Here is an 18,419-nt window from a genome sequence, read left to right on the forward strand (position 1 = left end):
ACAAAAGTAATAGTAAATTCTAATTTTGTAGTTTGAGTCATTTGTAGTAGCTGGTTTTGTGGAATACTTTTAAGGTAGATATTTAGATGAGAAAGGAACATTATATTTAAAATGAAAATGTGATCTTTATGAGTGAATTATGCTGAAAATAGCTTTAATCTTCAGAGAAATCTAATTAATAGTTTGTCCTTTTTTTTTTAACTTCCTTTGGTTTCTGGGAAATTATGTATTTGAGTAGATAAAGAAGATTCTGTCCTAAACATAATTTGTAATCCTTCTTAAGTACATTATTTGTAAAGAATATTTAATGATGAGTGCAAGAGGTACATTTGTTAAACTTATTAGTATCATATAACATTGTTCTGGGAATTTTAGCCAAAAAATATATAAAAGCAAGAATAGCAATAAGAATTTTTACTTCTGGTAAGCTGGGGTTGTAGCTCAGTGCTGGGGTGCTTGCCTAACATGCATAAGGCCCTGTGTTTGATCCCTAGTGCACCATATACAAACACACAAATAAACAAATATAAAACTTTTAGAAAGGAGGTATGATTCTTATCACTTTCAAATGATATGTTTATACCTCTGAATCATAAAGAAAATCAACTTTAAAATTACTGACACCTATAAAAATTTTAATAAGGAAGCTTGGCAGAAAATAACATATATAATCAGAAGGAAGGCTAAGGAATCAAACTAAAAAATCATGTGGATCCCAAAGAGGTCATAAGAGCAGAAATTATAAATAAAGTTGGGATGAATTGGTACCAGTAATTTTCATTTTTTTTGTTACTTTATTGAGGATTCAAGTCCTAAAGTGGACATTTGATTGAAAGAGATAATTCACCCCAAATAAATTCCTCCTGTCCTACCAAAATTAAAACACACACAAAAAGAACTCCTCCTCTTTTGTTTTTTTGAACCAGGGGTTAAATCCAGGGGTGCTTAACTACTGACGTACATCTCTACCCTTTTTTATTTTATTTTATTTTTTATTTTGAGACAGGATCTCACTAAATTGCTTAAGGCCTCACTAAGTTACAGAGGCTGGCTTTGAACCTATGATCCTCCTGCCTCAGCCTCCTGAGCTGCTGGGATTACAGGCATGTGCCACTGTGCTTGGCCTCTCACCTTTATGGTTTCTTCTCCTGTACCTCACTCCCCTCCCAGGGCCTCATGCACGCTAGGCAGCCACTCTAACACTGAGCTCAGCCGCCTTCTTTTTTAAATAGGAAAAAGAATACACAAATTTATTGCATTCTTTTGATATAGGAGAATTAGATTCCCTAAGAAAAGAATCAATAAGGAATCTAAAAGAATCTATACCAGTTTGCTGGTATCCAAAGAAAGGGAAAAACTTGTTGAAAGACCAAAATGCAATAACACTTAAGTTTAGAGTTTTAGGGGCTAGAGTTGTGGCTCAGTGGTAGAGTGCTAGTCTTACATGTGTGAGGTACTAGGTTTGATCCTCAGCACCACATAAAGACAAATAAATAAAGGTAATGTGTCCATCTACAACTAAAATAAATAAATAAATAAATAAATAATAAATAAAAAAGATTAGAGTTTCAATGGAACAGAATTAAGAATCCAGGAATAGACTTGTAGATATTATCTTAACAATTTAGCATATTAAGGTTTTTTAAAGAAAATCATTGAGATTAGGAAAGATTATTCAGTAAATCATGTTGAAATAATTGATTAACTATTGAGACAAAATATCATAAAATCCCTACTTTATATTATATTCTAAAATGTATTTCAGTTGATTGAAATGAGTAAAATGTTAAAAAGGAAGATAAACTAAGAGGAAGAGTATTTATTTATTTATTTGGTATTGGAAATTGAACACACCTGTGCTTAACCACTGAGTCGCATCCCTAGACTTTTTTTATTTTTTATTTTGAGACAGGGTCCTACTCACTGAAGGTCTTGCTAAGTTGCTGAAGCTGGTCTTGAACTTGTGGTTCTCTTTGCATCAGTCTCCTGAGTTGTTGGCATTACAGGTATATGCCACCATGGTGGCAAGAAAAAGAAAATTTAGATTATTATTTTTCTGTTAAGTACAATAGCACTTTTATTCATTATAAATGTGAAGGAACAAAATCAGATAAGAATCTATTTATAGATATGACTTTGAAAAATAGTCACATATAAGCAAATCCCCTACTTTTAACAAAATAAAGAGAAATAAAAAATGGAAGAATATATACCACAAAGGGTAATTACCTCTGTCTCCATTTATATCTAAATTCTTACTATTCAATAAGAAAGAGGGAAAAATCCTTGTGGGAAAAACTCTAATCAAGAACAACAAACAGGGGCTGGAGATGTAGCTTTGTTGTAGAGTGCTTACTTAGCATGCATAAAGCCCTAGGTTCAATCTCTAGCACCACCAAACAAACAACAGCAAAAACAAATATGAAAGAAGAGATTCAGACCATTAAGAAACATGAAAAATGGTTAACCTCAACCTAATGTAAGAAAGGCTATACTACCAATGATATTAACATTAAAAAAATGATGGTACCACCCCATAATGGTTGTTGAGTGTAGTGTTAAAAATTCCCATACTTTGCTGGTGAAAATGGAAATTTATGAAAGCTTGAAGGATGCCTACTAGGTAACATTTTGGAGTTTATCCTCAGAAAATTCTCATATCCTTCTGGGGCTTGTTCTCTGTTGTATCATCCATCTCTTTTTTATTGCTCTATGGCATAGCTGTCATCCTGGGATTTCTTCAGTATCCTCTTCTGTTGGATCTGTTTTTCTACCTTCTATGTTGCTTTTATTTCAGTAGAGCACACAGTCTAGTAGTCTCTAAAGAAAGGCATATGGGAGCTAAATTTTATGCAGAATTTTATGTTGGAGCATGTTTTTATCAGTAAAATATTAGGGTGGTTATAACTTAGCTAAAAATAAGTTTTAGATTGGAGGCCATTAATTTTGGAATTTGAAGGCCTTGTCCACAATTCTTTCTTTTTTAAAATATTTTTTAGTTGTTGATAGACCTTTATTTTATTTATTTATTTATTTATAAGTGGTACGGAGAATTGAACCCTGTACCTCATACATGCTAGGCAAGTGCTCTCCCACTGAGTTACAACCCCAGCCCCATCTGGTTCTTCTTATGCTGTCGAGAGGCCCAATGTTATTCTGGTTTGGGTTACTTTGTTTATGACCTTTTTCTCTTTTCCTCTGTGAAAGTTTTCCTTATCCTCTCCCCTATCCCAGCTTTTTGTTATGGGAATCCTAAACATCTGTATAATAGACAGAATAGTATAATGAACCTGATGATATTCTTAATGAGCTTCAATAATTATCAATTTATGGGCATTTTTTTGATACTAGAGATTGATCTCAGGGGTGCTTTACCACTGAGCTATACCTCCAGCCCTTTTAATTTTTAATTTTGAGACTGAGTCTTGCTAAGTTGCTTAGGGCCTTGTCAAATTGCTGAGGCTGGCTTTGAACTTATGAATTTGCAATCCTCCTGCCTCAGCCTCTGGAATTGCTGGGATTACAGGCATGCACCCGCCATGCCTGCATTATGCCGGTGGTCTTGTGTCATTTATACTCACTTTCCCTCTTCCAATGTTATATTGAAAAAATCCACAGATATCACATCATTTAAAAATATTTTTTTTAATTATACATGGACACAATTTCTTTATTTTGTTTATTTATTTTTATGTGGTGCTGAGGATCAAACCCAGTGCCTCACGTGTGCAAGGCAAGCACTCTGCCACTGAGCCACACCCCGAACCCCACAGATATACATCATTTTAACCATAAATATTTGTAAAAATAAGGGGCCTTTTATTTAAAACTACATTATCAATATCATATCTAAATTATTTAACAGTAATTACTTAAGTGTCTAAACATTATTCAAATTTTAATTTGTCTCATAAATGGCAAAACTTATGTGTATTTTTTTAAACATTTATTTTTTAGTTGTAGTTGGACACAACACCTTTTATTTATTTATTTTATTTATATATGTAGTGCTGAGGTTTGAACCCAGGGCCTTGCATGTGCTAGGTGAACACTCTGCCGCTGAACCACAACCCCACTTATGTGTATTTTTACAGTATGTTTATATCTGAATTCCAGTGATGTTCACATATCATAATTGATAAGTTTCTTAAATCAATCTCTCTCTTTCTCTTTTTAGTGCTGGTACTCTGCCACCTAGCGTTTTCATTTATTTATTTTATCTTGAAGCAGAGGTCTTGCTAAGTTGCTCAAACTTGCCTTGAACTTTTGAACCTCGTGCCTCAGCCTCCTGCATAGCTGGGATTACAGGTGTTGCACCACCTGTAAACTGACTGGCTCTTAACACTCTTTTAATCTACAGTCTGCATCTATAGGCTTCTTTTTTCCTTACAATGGATTTTGGAAGACACCAGGTTATTTGTGTTACACAGTTTCCACTGATTATGAAATTTCAATATCACAGACAAACAATTTTCTTAGTATGAATGTTTTTTATTCAATGTGCAAAGATGTTTAGTGTCCATTTTAGTCAGGAGACTCATATTTTTCATTTTGAGGAATTCCCTAGTGTTATTTCAGTACAAATAGTTTTTTTCTGTTCTCTATTTTTGGGGCTTTTTTTATTCAAGTGTTAGACTAATAGGATTTGCTTTACGTTTCTCACCTTTGTTGTGTTTATCTTTTTGTTGTTGTTGCTACTGCTTCTGGGGAGACTTACTTGAATTTACTTTTCAATCTTCTAATTTAATATTTTCTTTTTCATTTCTGATGGCTCCTCTTTGTTACATTTTGTTAGTACCCTGTTCCTACATTTTGCCTGCAGTATTTCTTTTTTTATTTAGTAAATATTTGCAGGAGTGTCAGGCATGTTTCTGGGTGTTTGAACCACAGGACAGAACAAAACAAAGCTTCTTTCCTCTTGAAGTTGGCATTTCAGTCAGGGGAACTTCATGTTAAATGAAACTAATTTTAGCGTGTTGTTGATAAGTGCTGTGGACAGTAATAAAGCAGATGGGAAAATAACAGATGATGGAACAGGATGGTTACCTTCTTATACTGATTGTCATGGAAGACAAACTTGGTAAGTTAGTCTTAGATCTTGGATTGATGGAGGAGGAGCATTGTAGGCAGAAGAAATAGAAAGTGAAAAGGCCATGAGATGTAAGTTTGCTTATGGACTAATAGCAAATGGGTCATGTGGATAGAATGGAATGGGCAAGAGACTCATAGATAACAGCTGGATCGTATGGAGTCTTGAAGGTCTTTTGTAGTCCATTGTAAGAACTTTGCCTTTTTTTTTGAATGATATAGAAATCCATTGAAAAATATCGAGCAGAGGTATTATATGCCTTCTTCAGTTTATGTTTTGAAAGTATCATTCTTGATTTTTTTGGGAAAATATGTTGTAAGAGACCATTTAGGAGATTCTTAAACTACTCTTGATAAGAGATTATGGTTATTTATTTACTTTTTATTTTTGTGATTCTCCGGATCAAAACCTGGGCCTTGCACATGCTTCACAACCACACTATTGCTGAGCTATCCCTCCTCCTCCCAGCCTAATTATGGTATTTTAGATTAAGATAATGGTAGAGGAGGTGGCCAGATTGGGATATATTTTGGAAGATAGAAACAATAGGATTTTCTGATTAATTATACTTGGGTTGTAAAAGAAGATGAGAAAGGGAATAAAGGGTAATGCCAAAGATTTTGACTTGAGCAAATGGGTGAACAGCATTTTCATTTACTGAACTGGCAAAGAATACAGGTGGAGTAGGTTTGGGAAAGATCAGATTTTAGATATGTTAAATTTGACATGTGTGTAAGACATCTAAGAGAGAAGAGGTGTAACAAATATTTCACTGGGAAATTTTGAAATACTACAATCTGTAGGTCTTTTCTCTATTTAGTTTCCACAATGAGTAATCTGCTAGTATCTGGCTTGTGATTATCAAATATAAGAAGGAATAGGAACCTGGGTATCATACTGTTTCAGATGCAGACTTTTCTGTTTTCAGGCTGGTGCACTCCTCACCCTCTCACTTCCCTGTGCATTTCTATGTCCAAATCTGGTTCAGATTTGTTCTCTAGATAATAAACCTTTGTTTTGTATGAGAGTTGTTGGGGTTAGGTAGTTGTTCAGCTATTTTGGGGTAGAGGTAGATGTTGAGAGATCTAACTTCTCAAATTGATGATTACAAAATTGTTAAGATTTAATTTGCATGCTATAAGTTGACCCATTTAAAGTGTACGTTCACTAGTTTTAGTATATTCATAACATTATGCAACCATAATTAAGATCAATTTTAGAACATTTTCATCACTCTGATAAGAAATTTTATACTTATTAGCCATCATTTCCCTGTTCTTCCATCCCTCTGATCCCTAAACAAAAACTACTAATCTACTTTCCATCTCTATAGATTTGCCTATTATAGACATTCATATACTTGGAGTTATAATATGTGGTTGTTTGTGACTTTTTTCACTTAGCATAATTTTTTCAAAGTTCATTCATGTCGTGGCAGGTATCAGTATGCATTTCTACTTATCACTGAATAACATTCCATTGTATGATATACCATATTTAGTGCAGGCATCAAACAGTTGATGTACATTTATGTTGTTTCTACTTTTCAGCTAGTACTAACAATATTGCTATGAATATATGAGTATTTGGGTTTATGGAAACCTTACTAGTAGGGTGATATGGAATATAATGTAATAAATATTTTATTGGGAAATTTTGAAATTTTATAATCTGTCTTTTTTTCTGTAATTTTTTAGTTTCTGCAAAGAGTGGTCTACTAGTTCAAGTTTCTGTGTACAGGTTTTTTGTGAATAGGTTATCCCATACCTAGGAATAAAATTGCTGAGTCATATGGTAATTCTATTTAGCTTTTTGTTTTTGTTTTGTGGTGCTGGGGATTGAACCCAGGGCCTTGTGCTTGTGAGGCAAGCACTCTACCAACTGAGCTATATCCCCAGCCTCATTCTGTTTAGCTTTTTGAGGAACTGTCGGACTGTTTTGTACCATTTTACATTCCCATAAGCAATCTATGAAGTCTTCAGTTTCTCCACATCTTTACCAGCACTTGTTAATGTCAGTATTATTTGTTATAACCAACATAGTGGGTGTGAAATGGTATTGTTTTGATTTTTGTTTCACTCATGACTAATGATGTTAAATATCATTTCATGTGCTTATTGCCATTTGCATATCCTCTTTGGAGAGATATTTATTCAGAGAAACATTTATTCAGATCCCTCTTTCAGTTTATAATGGATTATTTTATTTTTTTTTTTTAAAGAGAGAGTGAGAGAGGAGAGAGAGAGAGAGATAGAATTTTTAATATTTATTTTTTAGTTCTCGGCAGACACAACATCTTTGTTGGTATGTGGTGCTGAGGATCGAACCCGGGCCGCACGCATGCCAGGCGAGCGCACTACCGCTGAGCCACATCTCCAGCCCCTATAATGGATTATTTATGCCATACTAATAAGATGTTCGTAATGGGAGAAATTGGGTGTAGGATATTAGGAATTCTATGTAGTAATGTCTAGTATAGAGTTGGCAAAGATAAAAATTTATTATTACCACACACTATCTAATTTCTAATAAGGTTAGAGAATGCATTTTAAAAAAGTGATTATATTCTAAGTAATATTTCTAACTTATTTTTCACTTGTATTGAACATCTTTTTAGGTCAGTAAATTCAGGAATTACCATATCTTACATCATTTTTTAATACTATGTAGTTTGTACATGGCTTTACAAGGATTAGTATAATTTTAATGCTTTGAATATTGGAATTAAAAACATTTAGCATTCACTTTAGCATGCCATCAAATCCTCTAATCATTACTAAAAACATTTTAATTTCCTTATTGGTGTGAAGAAGTACTGGATAATAGTGATTTCTTTTTTGTTGATAGAATTTTTGGTAAGCTAATTTTGACTTATTTGAAAAAATGTTTAGTGCCTAAACTTTAAGATATATTTGTGGCTGGGCTCGGTGGTGCACACCTGTAATCTCAGTGACTCAGGAGGCTAAGGCAGGAGGATCATGAATTCAAAGTCAGTCTCAGCAAAAGCGAGTTGCTAAGCAATTAAGTGAGATCCTGTCTCTAAATAAAATACAAAATAGGGCTGGGAATGTGGCTCAGTGGAATGTGTTCAATGTGTTCAATCCCCGATATCCCGCCTCCCCCCAAAAAGATATGTTTGTGGATAACTCAGTATTGATTTTTTCTTAATACTGAATTGCTGTTTTATCCTTTTTATTGTTGATGTTATAAATACAAAATTATTTTAGACTAGTTTTATTTTTATTGTATGATTTTTCTTAGCTATTTGATGCTTTTTCAAAATACCAGGTCTCTGCTTTTAGAAGCTTTGAAGGTAGTCCAGACAGTCTCTGTTTTTATTCAGTTTATAAGTGAGCAGTTATAATTGTCTGACTTATCTATATTCTTTTTTAAAAAAATATTTATTTTTTAGTTGTAGTTGGACACAGTACATTTATTTTATTTATTTATTTTTATGTGGTGCTGAGGATTGAACCCAGGGCCTCACACATGCAAGGCAAGTGTTCTAACACTGAGCCACAAACCCAGACCTGAATATATTTTTTATCAGCTGTTTTCCCACATGGAGACATAATGAACAGGAACTTAAATTTCTAGAGAACATTTTTTGCTAGTTTGGTATTCAATTTTGGAGATATCAACTACCAGTAATTCTAGATAAATAATTGTCAGTGGTATTTAAAAAGAATTACACTAATGTGGGATAATAAAGAGGAAAATTGTTAAAATTTTAATTTAATAGGACATATTTTTAGTGTCAGTAATAAACAAATATAATAGACATTTAGCCAAATAAATGTTGTAAATTTTAGTGAGGCTTTTTAACAATTGCATTCTTGAAAGATGATTTCTTTATATTTCTTTATGTGCATGAGTGGAAGAAATTTATTTATCTATATATATAAAATATATAATAATATATATAATAAATAAATATATCTTTAAAATCCGATAAGCCAAATGCCACTGTGTGGCTTAATCATTTTAACGTGGATCAATAGTTTCTTAGATTAAAAAAAACAAACTCCCAGTCCAATTTTATAAATGTGGTGCTGGATACCACAGAATCAAGGGAAAAATGAACTGGAAAAAGAAATATCTATGGCTTTTATGAACGTCTTTACAACTTGGGGAGTTTATTATCATGGGAAATAAGCTTAACTCAATAAGAAAAGAGAAAAGAGAAGATGCAAACCTAATTCCAAGAGAACTGAAGAGTCTCCTGAAGATTACGATGGAGAGAGAACCGTCTTTGCAAATAAATTTTGAATTGCTTCTGTCAGTCATGTGCTACACTATAGTAAAAGAAGAGTATGAGGCAGTTTTTATATCTAAATGTGTACTCAAGTGAAAAAGAAAAGAAAAATGTATTTCACTTTTCATAATTGTCCATGAAAGCAACCTTGTATAATTCATCTTTTTAAAGCCGTTATGTGTTTGTAGGAATTATTTTTGAATGCCCGTTTGTATTGATTACTAACTATAAAGTAGGAAAATGATGAAATCATGTGGATTAGATTGTCACACTTATAAATATTATACATTTAGATACAATATTGTATGTTCTTAATAGTTATTGAAATTGGAAGTTCATTTAAAAGTTTGTTAAATACTGATGTTTTTATTACCAGAAAAGGTTGAGACAATACAAAAAAGATAAATTTGTTTATTATTGTGTGAATCAGAATCTGTGATCCCATAAAATCTGTTCCTGATATTTCCTATTTTTACTATCTGTAGTTTCTTTTATCACACCTAAAAGCATTATAATTTTTTTCTATTAAACTGTCTTGTAAGCTGTGCGAAGTGCTTTCTTATTCATTTCTTGCTGAATAAGAAAGTTGGCATTTCCTCTAGTTGATTCTTGCTGCCTCCCCTTGCTTGCATTTACCCTTTCTGAAACTGTCCAGGCTTTGATCATTGCCATCCTCAGTGACTTTAATTTTGTTTCCTACTCTCAAACCTGCACAGTTAACCATGGTCAAGATGTCTGGCAAAAAGAGTTTTGAGTATTTGTATGTTCAACTATTTTTTGAAAGTACTGTGAATTTTAGAGTAAGGATTGCTTTAAGGGAGTTGTTTATGAGAAATAAAAGATTCTGGAAAACAAGACTGCTTTGGCTATTAATAAAAGATTTACAAATGAATTATAATTCACAACAGAGAAATATAAGGAATTTCCCTTAGAGACAGAAGAGTTTCATCCACAATCCAGGTCTTTTGTTTACTTAAAATGAAAATGCTGGTAGAAGCGTTAGCACCCATTTTGGCCTTTAAGGTAATGACCCAATATCGTATCTGGCATGTAATAGCTACCCTTTGAATATGCCATTCTCCTTTTGGTGACTCACATAGTAAAATAAATATCAATAAGATTATCATGGAAAGGTATGAACGTATCCATTTGTTTTTAATAATTTTGAATGTTTTTCTGTGGAAGCATTTGCTTAAAGGAATTGAATATAAACATAACATGTTTGGACTTTTGTGAAGTGGAATTCTGTGGATTGGAGGTTATCTACTTACTGTTGCACAGAAATTCCCATGTTCTCAGTCACAAAGCAGCATTAATTTTGCCCTGGAGTAGGGTTGTTTTTCTCATACACTGTGCTAGCTACATGGAAAGTAAGAGAGCTACTATCAAATCAAACATGCTTCAAACTGGAATGCCTTATTAAGATTCAAAATGTTAAGTACTTTAGTATATAGACCCTTTTTGTAAAACATACCATGTTATAAAAGTCAAATAAGAAAACATATAAGCTTGTTTGAAAACTGTAGAATGTTAATATAACTATAGGATTTACATCCATGACAACATGTGTTTACTTAAAAAAATTCCACATTAAAGGTCAGAAAAATTGAATAGTATTGCTTATTTTTATGACATTAGGTTAGAATAATGAATCATAGATTGTTCTTGCTGTGATCCTTCAATACATGACTCTGGTTGAGTTGTATAATAGTATGGTATTTCTGTTTTCAAATACTTGGAAACTTTGACCTTTGAGGTATCTTTTTTGATAATAAAAAATAATTTGAGGGCTGGGGTTGTGGCTCGGCAGGAGAGTGTTCGTCTAGCACATGCAAGGCCCTGGGTTCGATCCTTAGCAACACACAATAATAAATAAAATAAAGACATCGTGTCCAGCTACAACTAAAATAAATTAAAAAATAATTTGAGACCTTCTAATTTAAGATCTTGAATTTTTTCACCATTGCAGAAGAAAAATAAGTATTGTAGTTAAATGTTAGCACTTGTATAATAAATAATTTACAGCCATTAAAATATAACAAAATAAAATATACTTAGCACTAAAATAGTCATTATTGAATTAATCAGTCTATAATGATTCAGTCCTTTAGAATTATCTTTTTGAACTTAAATTATTGCCATTTTGGTTCCTTGTGAAACTTTGGAGTGTGCACTTCCATAATCCCAGCAGCTGAGGCAGGAGGATAACAAGTTGGAGGTCAGCCTAGAAACTTAGTGAGATGTCCAGCAACTTAGCAAGACGCTATCTCAAAATGAGAAATAAATATTTAAAAGGAGTGAGGTAAAGTATCCCTGGGTTCAATCCCTAGTACCAAAAAAAGAAAAAATTCTGGAAAAATAGTTAAATAAAAATAACTTTCTACTTATATAAATTGCTGGACATTTCTGGGGCAAACTTTGTGCAACTGTTTAAGGAACAGTGCTATATATAGCACATAACTGAGAAATCACCAGCTAGTATGTACTTGTGTGATACTTCCCTCTCCTATTTTTCTTGGTGTCTATTTAATCAGGCTAAATTTCATATATAAAAGTTTTTCTGCTTGACCAATTCCTTTAAGTTCACATATATCATCTTAAGCTAAATATATAGTATTTGAAGAAGAAACAATACTGTGGGAGCTGTTTTTTGCTGTTTTTCAGCATGTTCATTGCACATGTATGCTTTCATAACTTTTGTGAAATTTTGGAACAGGTCCATGGAAGTTGTAGGAGCAAATGTGTGTAGAGAACATCTGGGTATGTTTGGTTAGATGTGCTGCCGAATTGGAGTTGGCAGCTCATGCCTGGTTTATGATAAAGTAACATGTACCAAAGGAATGAATAGGAGGCATCCTCTACTCAAACTGAAAACTCACTTTCTTAAGTGTAGTAGATTGCCTAATTGGGCTTAATGTGATTTAAAGAGCTATAAATCAGACAAAGAAAAAGTAGAATAACCTATAATATTCACTAAAATAAAAATCTTAGAGCAATATATTCCAGAAAGAACATAGCAACCAGATAATAATTGACAAAATACATAATTATTTTGTATTATATAAAGAAATCTGTTCCTAGTTTAGGGAACAGTGTAATAGAGTGTAGTACTGTACATAGAATATAGTGCTGTATATAGTTCACTAGGACCTGTATGTAGTTAAATACATGAATTTGTTTTGGATTTTGAATTTTAATTAGAAGTCTGTTATATTTTATGCTGTTACATTGATTATATTAGGATTAAATGAATGTTATAGTAGTTCTCTTTGGTGTTACTGGAAGTTTTTTTGTGTGTGTGTGCTTGTGAACAGCATGTTGTTATTTCTCTAGCACCCTCTGCTGGATATGAGAATTAATTCAACATATCAGAAGATAGAAAAAAATGTATTATTAGGAGTGCTTTAATTATGCCTGTCAACAAGGCCCACTCTTGGAAGGAGTTTGTTTAAACATTTGACTTTTTTTTAACTCTCTTTACTTTATTTACTGATAGTTTTAGTAATAATAAATGGTTTATGAATTTGTTTTCATTTGGACATTTGATTCAAAAAAAGGAAGGTATGAAAATAAAGATGTGATCTCAGCTTATTATTTCAGCCTGTTTAGTTTTAGTTTAGTCAGAAAAAATAGAACCTCCTCTTGACTTTTTAAATGGAAACCATATAATTAATTAAAACATTATATACATAATAAATAAAAAGACAACTTGAATTGTTGATTCTTTTATCACAAAATTATGGGCTATTTCTGTTTTTAATGAAATATATGACTGTCATTTTTGTAAAGAAACTTACATATATGCTTTTTAGAATTTAAAAAATTATTTTAACCTTATTAGATTGGTTTCTTTCCTCTGTCTGCTCGTTCTTAGCTTTTAAAATATTTTATTCTCAATGCTTATGGACCATTTCCTTGTGACTGGCATGACTCCCGATTTACAGAATCTAAAATGAGCATACTAAATACTGATAAAGCCAACATTAATTCTTTAAGAGCAAAGCTTTATTCTGTAGGGTTTACCTAATATTTTTTAATTAGTTTTGGGTCACAGAGGTTAATGTTTATTCTAGTCTGGGCTAAACATGAGAATGTCCCTGCTATAGTATATGCCATGCTTTATATAACTGCAACCTCTGGGGGTCCCTTGTTCTAAGGATGGAAAGTCAGCATTCAAAAGGAAGGTTTTTTTCAATGATAGGAATCAGAAGTTTAAGTTAGTTGGTTGTTACTTCTTTGACATTATCTTGGTCCCTTCACATAGGGATTCTTTTGTTTTTTATTGATATATATTTATATATCTGTATCATAAAATTCATCCTTACAAAGGGTGCAGTGCAGTGGTTTTTAAAATATTCAGAGGGTTTTGTAACTGTCACCACTAATCCCAGAATGTTTTCATTACCCTTTAAGAAGACTAGTATTTGTTAGCAGTCAGTGCCCATTCCCTTCTCTCCTTCTCCCTCTAGTCTCTGGCAGCCACTAATATACTTTCTCTCTATGGATTTGTCTGTTATTGACATTTCATATAAATCATATCTTACAATATGTAATAGTTTGTATCTGATTCTTTTACATTATGTACATATTCAGGGTCCATCCATGTAGCAGCATGTAGACTGGGTAATATTCCGTTTCATGGATACCCCACATCTTGTTTATTCATTCATCAGTTGCTGGACATTTTTCTTTCCACCTTTGTTAAGAAAAATGTTGCTTTGAACTTTGATGTATAGTTTTTCATTTGAATATGCTTTCACTTTTCTTGGGTATTTACATAAGCTTGAAATTGCTGGGTCATATGGTAAGACTTTTGAGGAACTATCAAAGTTTTCCACAGCAGTGGAACCATTTGACATTCCACTAGTAACACATGAGGTTTCCAGCTTCTCCACATTCTTGTGATAGTTGTTATTTTCTGTTTTTAAAATTGTAGTCATCTTAGTGGATATGAAGTTCTCTTTCTTTGTGATTTTGATTTACATTTCTTCAATGGTTAATAACATTGAACATCATTTCATGTATTTTTTATCATTTGCATTTTTTTGATAAATATCCACTCAAGTTCTTTATTAATATTTCAATTGAAAAACATTTTTTCCATACTAAGCTACACCCTAGTTTGAATTGTTTGACTTTTTGTTGTATGAGTCTTTATGTATTCTGGTTACTAGATCATTGTCAGGTATAGGATTTATATTGTCTCCCCTTATTTAGATTGGCTTTTTACTTTTAAAATAAGGTCCTTTGGTACACATAGGTTTTTAATTTTAAACTTATCTATTTTTTCCTTTTATAGTTTGGGTTCTTGGTGTTATAACCGAGAATCCATTGCCAAATCTGAAGTCAAGAAGATTTACTCCTATGTTTTCTTCTAAGAATGTTATGATTTTAACTCTTATATTTAGGACACTGATCCATTTATATTTGCATATGATGTAAGGTAGGGTGTCCAAACTCATTGTTTGCATGTGTATATACAGTTGTTTTAGCATTATTTAATAAAAAGGTGGTTATTTCCCATGTAATAGCCTTTACACCCTTGTTGAAAATCATTGACATATATTTATATATCTATCATAAAATATAGATATATAAATGTCTACTTAACTATTAATTATGGGTTTGTTTCTGGGCATTTAGTTTTTTTCCCCCCTACATGTCTATCCTTATGCCAATACCACACTGGTTTGATCACTGTAGCTTTGTAGTAATTTTTGCAATTGTGAAATATGTCTTTCAACTTTGTTCTTTAATGCATTACAATTCTTATTACATATATAAAGCACCATTTTTCATATCTCTGGTTGTATACATAGTATATTCACACCAATTCGTATCTTCATACCAGGTAGTTTGGACAATAATGATCATCACATTCCATTATCACAATTTATCTTAATATGTCAATAATATGAATAGAAATTGAGTTAAATTCTTCCCTTCCCATATATTTTATATTTAGGCATAAAGAGTTTAATTTGTTCTAATGATATTTTATTTTCATTATCAAAACACTAGGTTGTTAATTGGGTAAATAATGTTACTTGCACCATATTTGCCTCTTAACCTTTAATGCCTTTGCTTTTGTTGTTATTTTTAAAAGAATTTCTGTACGGAACATTTCAATCATATATGAAAGTAGGAAAAATACTGTAACAAATCCTCATGTGTCCATTGTTCAGCTTCAATAATTATCAGCTTATGATCATAAAGATGTAGTTTATGAATTCCTGTACCCAAACTCCAGCTTTATTATTTTAAAGCAGATCTAAACATCACATAATTTCAAGCTTGTGTACATATATATATTATATGTATAAAGGTAGAATTTTTAAAAAATATAAGTAATTATTACACTAAAACATGAAGTAAAATTTTTTAGTTATAGCAAATATCCAAATTTTTTCATTTCCAGTTGTTTTGGAGTGTTGAGTCTTCAGATTGAACTATGAATATTTACTAGTTTCATCTTCCATTGGAATGCCTGTTATTTAAAAAAAATCTGGTGGCATAGGGCATAAATGTCAGATTTTTACCTTCAAAGAGATTATATTATAAAGTATTAGTTTATAATTTTGGATTTAAATTACCTTTAGACCCAAAAGGATCACATTTGGAATTATTGCTTTCAGCCTTCTGAAAAAACTATTTTGAATATATTAAATTATTAATAAATATTATTGATGGAGTTGTGAAATCTAAATAAAGCAAATATTTCTATGTAAAAAACTTATGACTTTTGTGTGTTTGTGAAACAAAGTGTGATTATATCCCCAAGCATAATGCTCCTGACTATGTGGGCCATCAGTAGTAATTACATCTAAAAAGGCCTCTGAAGAAAAAGGGGTGTTTGTGTTTTGGCTGTGCATGATAGCAATCATTACAGGAATGTGTTTTGTCCTAAAAGAAGTGTAGTTATTAAAAAACTGTTTGATTATTATCCAGGCTTTAATTTATACTGCTTCTCTCATTGTGACCCATTACCAGCTGTCTGCAAACAAAAAGAAATGGTGGTAGAATAGAGGAAAAATAAAATTAATCAAGTTGAACATAAAAATAAAAGCTCACCTTGGATTAGGCTAAATGTTTGATATTATCTCCTGCGAAAATTTTCTCTAGGAAGAGAAATAAGATTATTAATGCATTTCTCTACTGTTATTGAAATCACTGTATTTGACAGAGAACTCGAGGCACACTATTATAGTGAGATGTTCTGGGTGTTCTCATAGTCCTTCTTTACCTGCCCATGACCCCATAACAGGTTTTGGTCATGACCAGTTCCCTCTTTAAGAGTAGGAATCCAGTGCTTTCCAAGATTGCATTTTCTCAACAAAAGTAGTATTTAAAAAATCTCTTTCTCTCTCAATTTGTTTCTGGCCAGAAACTGAATCTTGCTTGAAAAATTATGTTAGATTTTGTCATAAAGAAAAATTTTGTTTTGTGAAAGATACTGTTTGTTAAAATCATGGAATGACAAGATGTAGTATGGGAAAAATATTTGCAAATCACATATTAACAGAAGACATATCTAGATCATATAATCAACTTTTAAAATAATGAAATATTATGTTAGAATATTAAAATAATATGAAAATAGCCCAGTTAAAAATGAGGGGGGACTGAGGATGCTTAGTGGTAGAGTGCTTGCATGAGGCCCTGGGTTCAATCCCCAGCACAAAAAAAGAAAAGATTTGAGTAGGTACAGCATCAGAGGAGATATTTAGATAACTAATAAGTATGTGAGAAGATGCTCAATGTCATTAGGGAAATTAAAATTAAAACCAAATGTGATACCATTACATACCTATTTAAATGTTTGAAAAACCCCAAACAAATAAGCAATGATGCCAAATGTTGATGAGGATGTGGAACAATGGAAAATTTCATACATTCTTGTTTGGAGTGTATATTGGTACCACCACTTAGGAAAACTCTGTCAGTTTCTTAAAATATTCAGTATATACTTATCATTTGACCCAGTCATTCTACTCCTCCCTGTTTACACCAGAGAATTGATAGTATATGTTCAGACAGGGACTTGTACATAAATACAGCAGCTTCATTTGTAAAAACCTAAACTGGAAACAAACGTCCATCAATTGGTGAACAGGGAAACCAGTTATGGTACAGCAACACAGTGGAACACTGTTCATCAATGAAAAGGATTGAATTATTTCTACATGCAACCCACAACAAGAGTGAAATCTCAGAGTACTTTATTCAGGGGGAAATAAGCCAGGTAATAAAAAGTATACATTGTATGACTTAAGTCACGTAAAATTTCAGAAAATACAAATTGCTTTATAGTGACAGAAAGCTGGTTATTGATTACTTGAAGATGGATGTAGACTTTCAATATGTGTAGATTATTGTGTGGAAATTGAATCTCAGTAAAACTCAAAAACAGAAAAAGCTGGCTCTGGGGCATTCTTCCTGAGTATGCCTCACTTCTGCAAAGTACGAAAACAGAAGTTATAGCTAAAGTAATCTAAAGTGATAATTACAGTTTTGGAATACAGTGATCCATGTCTAATTTTTTTTTGTGGTCCCGGGGATCAAACCCAAGGCCTTATCCCCAGCCCTATTCATATCTATTTTATTTTATTTAATTTATATATTTTTTAGTTTTCGGTGGGCACATCTTTATTTTCTTTTTATGTAGTGCTGAGGATTGAACCCAGCGCCCCGCACATGCCAGGCCAGCACGTTGTCGCATGAGCCACATCCCCAGCCCATATCAATTTTAAATACCAATGTTTATCGGCTTAAACTTTTAATTTGTTTTTAGGCAACTACTCTGAGAGTAAGGAAATTGGAAGAAAATATTGAAGCAGAAAGAGCGGCACATTTGGAATCAAAATTTAATTCTGAAATTATTCAGGTAAAATGTAAACACATTTTTTTTCTTAAATTCTGTTATAACAGTGAGGAAAACAACATTATTTTGGAGAACTTTATGTCCATTTAGGATGGGTAATATATTGTTATGATGTTCATTGTGTTAATCAGCTTTCTGTTACTGTGACAAATACCTAAGAATAACAACTTAGGGAAGGATAGTTTTATTTTGGC

General features: G+C 32.2%; 1 protein-coding gene and 1 non-coding gene across 3 annotated transcripts in view; one reads left to right on the forward strand and one right to left on the reverse strand.

Annotated features, from left to right (window-relative positions):
* The window catches only part of Ccdc171 (coiled-coil domain containing 171), a 357,480-nt gene that overhangs the window by 55,064 nt on the left and 283,997 nt on the right, over window positions 1–18,419 (forward strand). For both annotated transcript variants that reach the window (XM_026398594.2, XM_077797862.1), the window contains exon 7: window positions 18,136–18,228. In XM_026398594.2, the coding sequence (XP_026254379.2) occupies window positions 18,136–18,228 (93 nt within the window). The remainder of the gene's footprint in view (window positions 1–18,135; window positions 18,229–18,419) is intronic.
* Trnav-cac (transfer RNA valine (anticodon CAC)) lies at window positions 6,913–6,986 on the reverse strand. Its single transcript has one exon. It is a non-coding gene; the product is annotated as a tRNA-Val (tRNA).

This window comes from Urocitellus parryii, chromosome 4 (genome assembly GCF_045843805.1).
Source record: "Urocitellus parryii isolate mUroPar1 chromosome 4, mUroPar1.hap1, whole genome shotgun sequence".
In the NCBI taxonomy this organism is placed as follows: domain Eukaryota; kingdom Metazoa; phylum Chordata; class Mammalia; order Rodentia; family Sciuridae; genus Urocitellus; species Urocitellus parryii.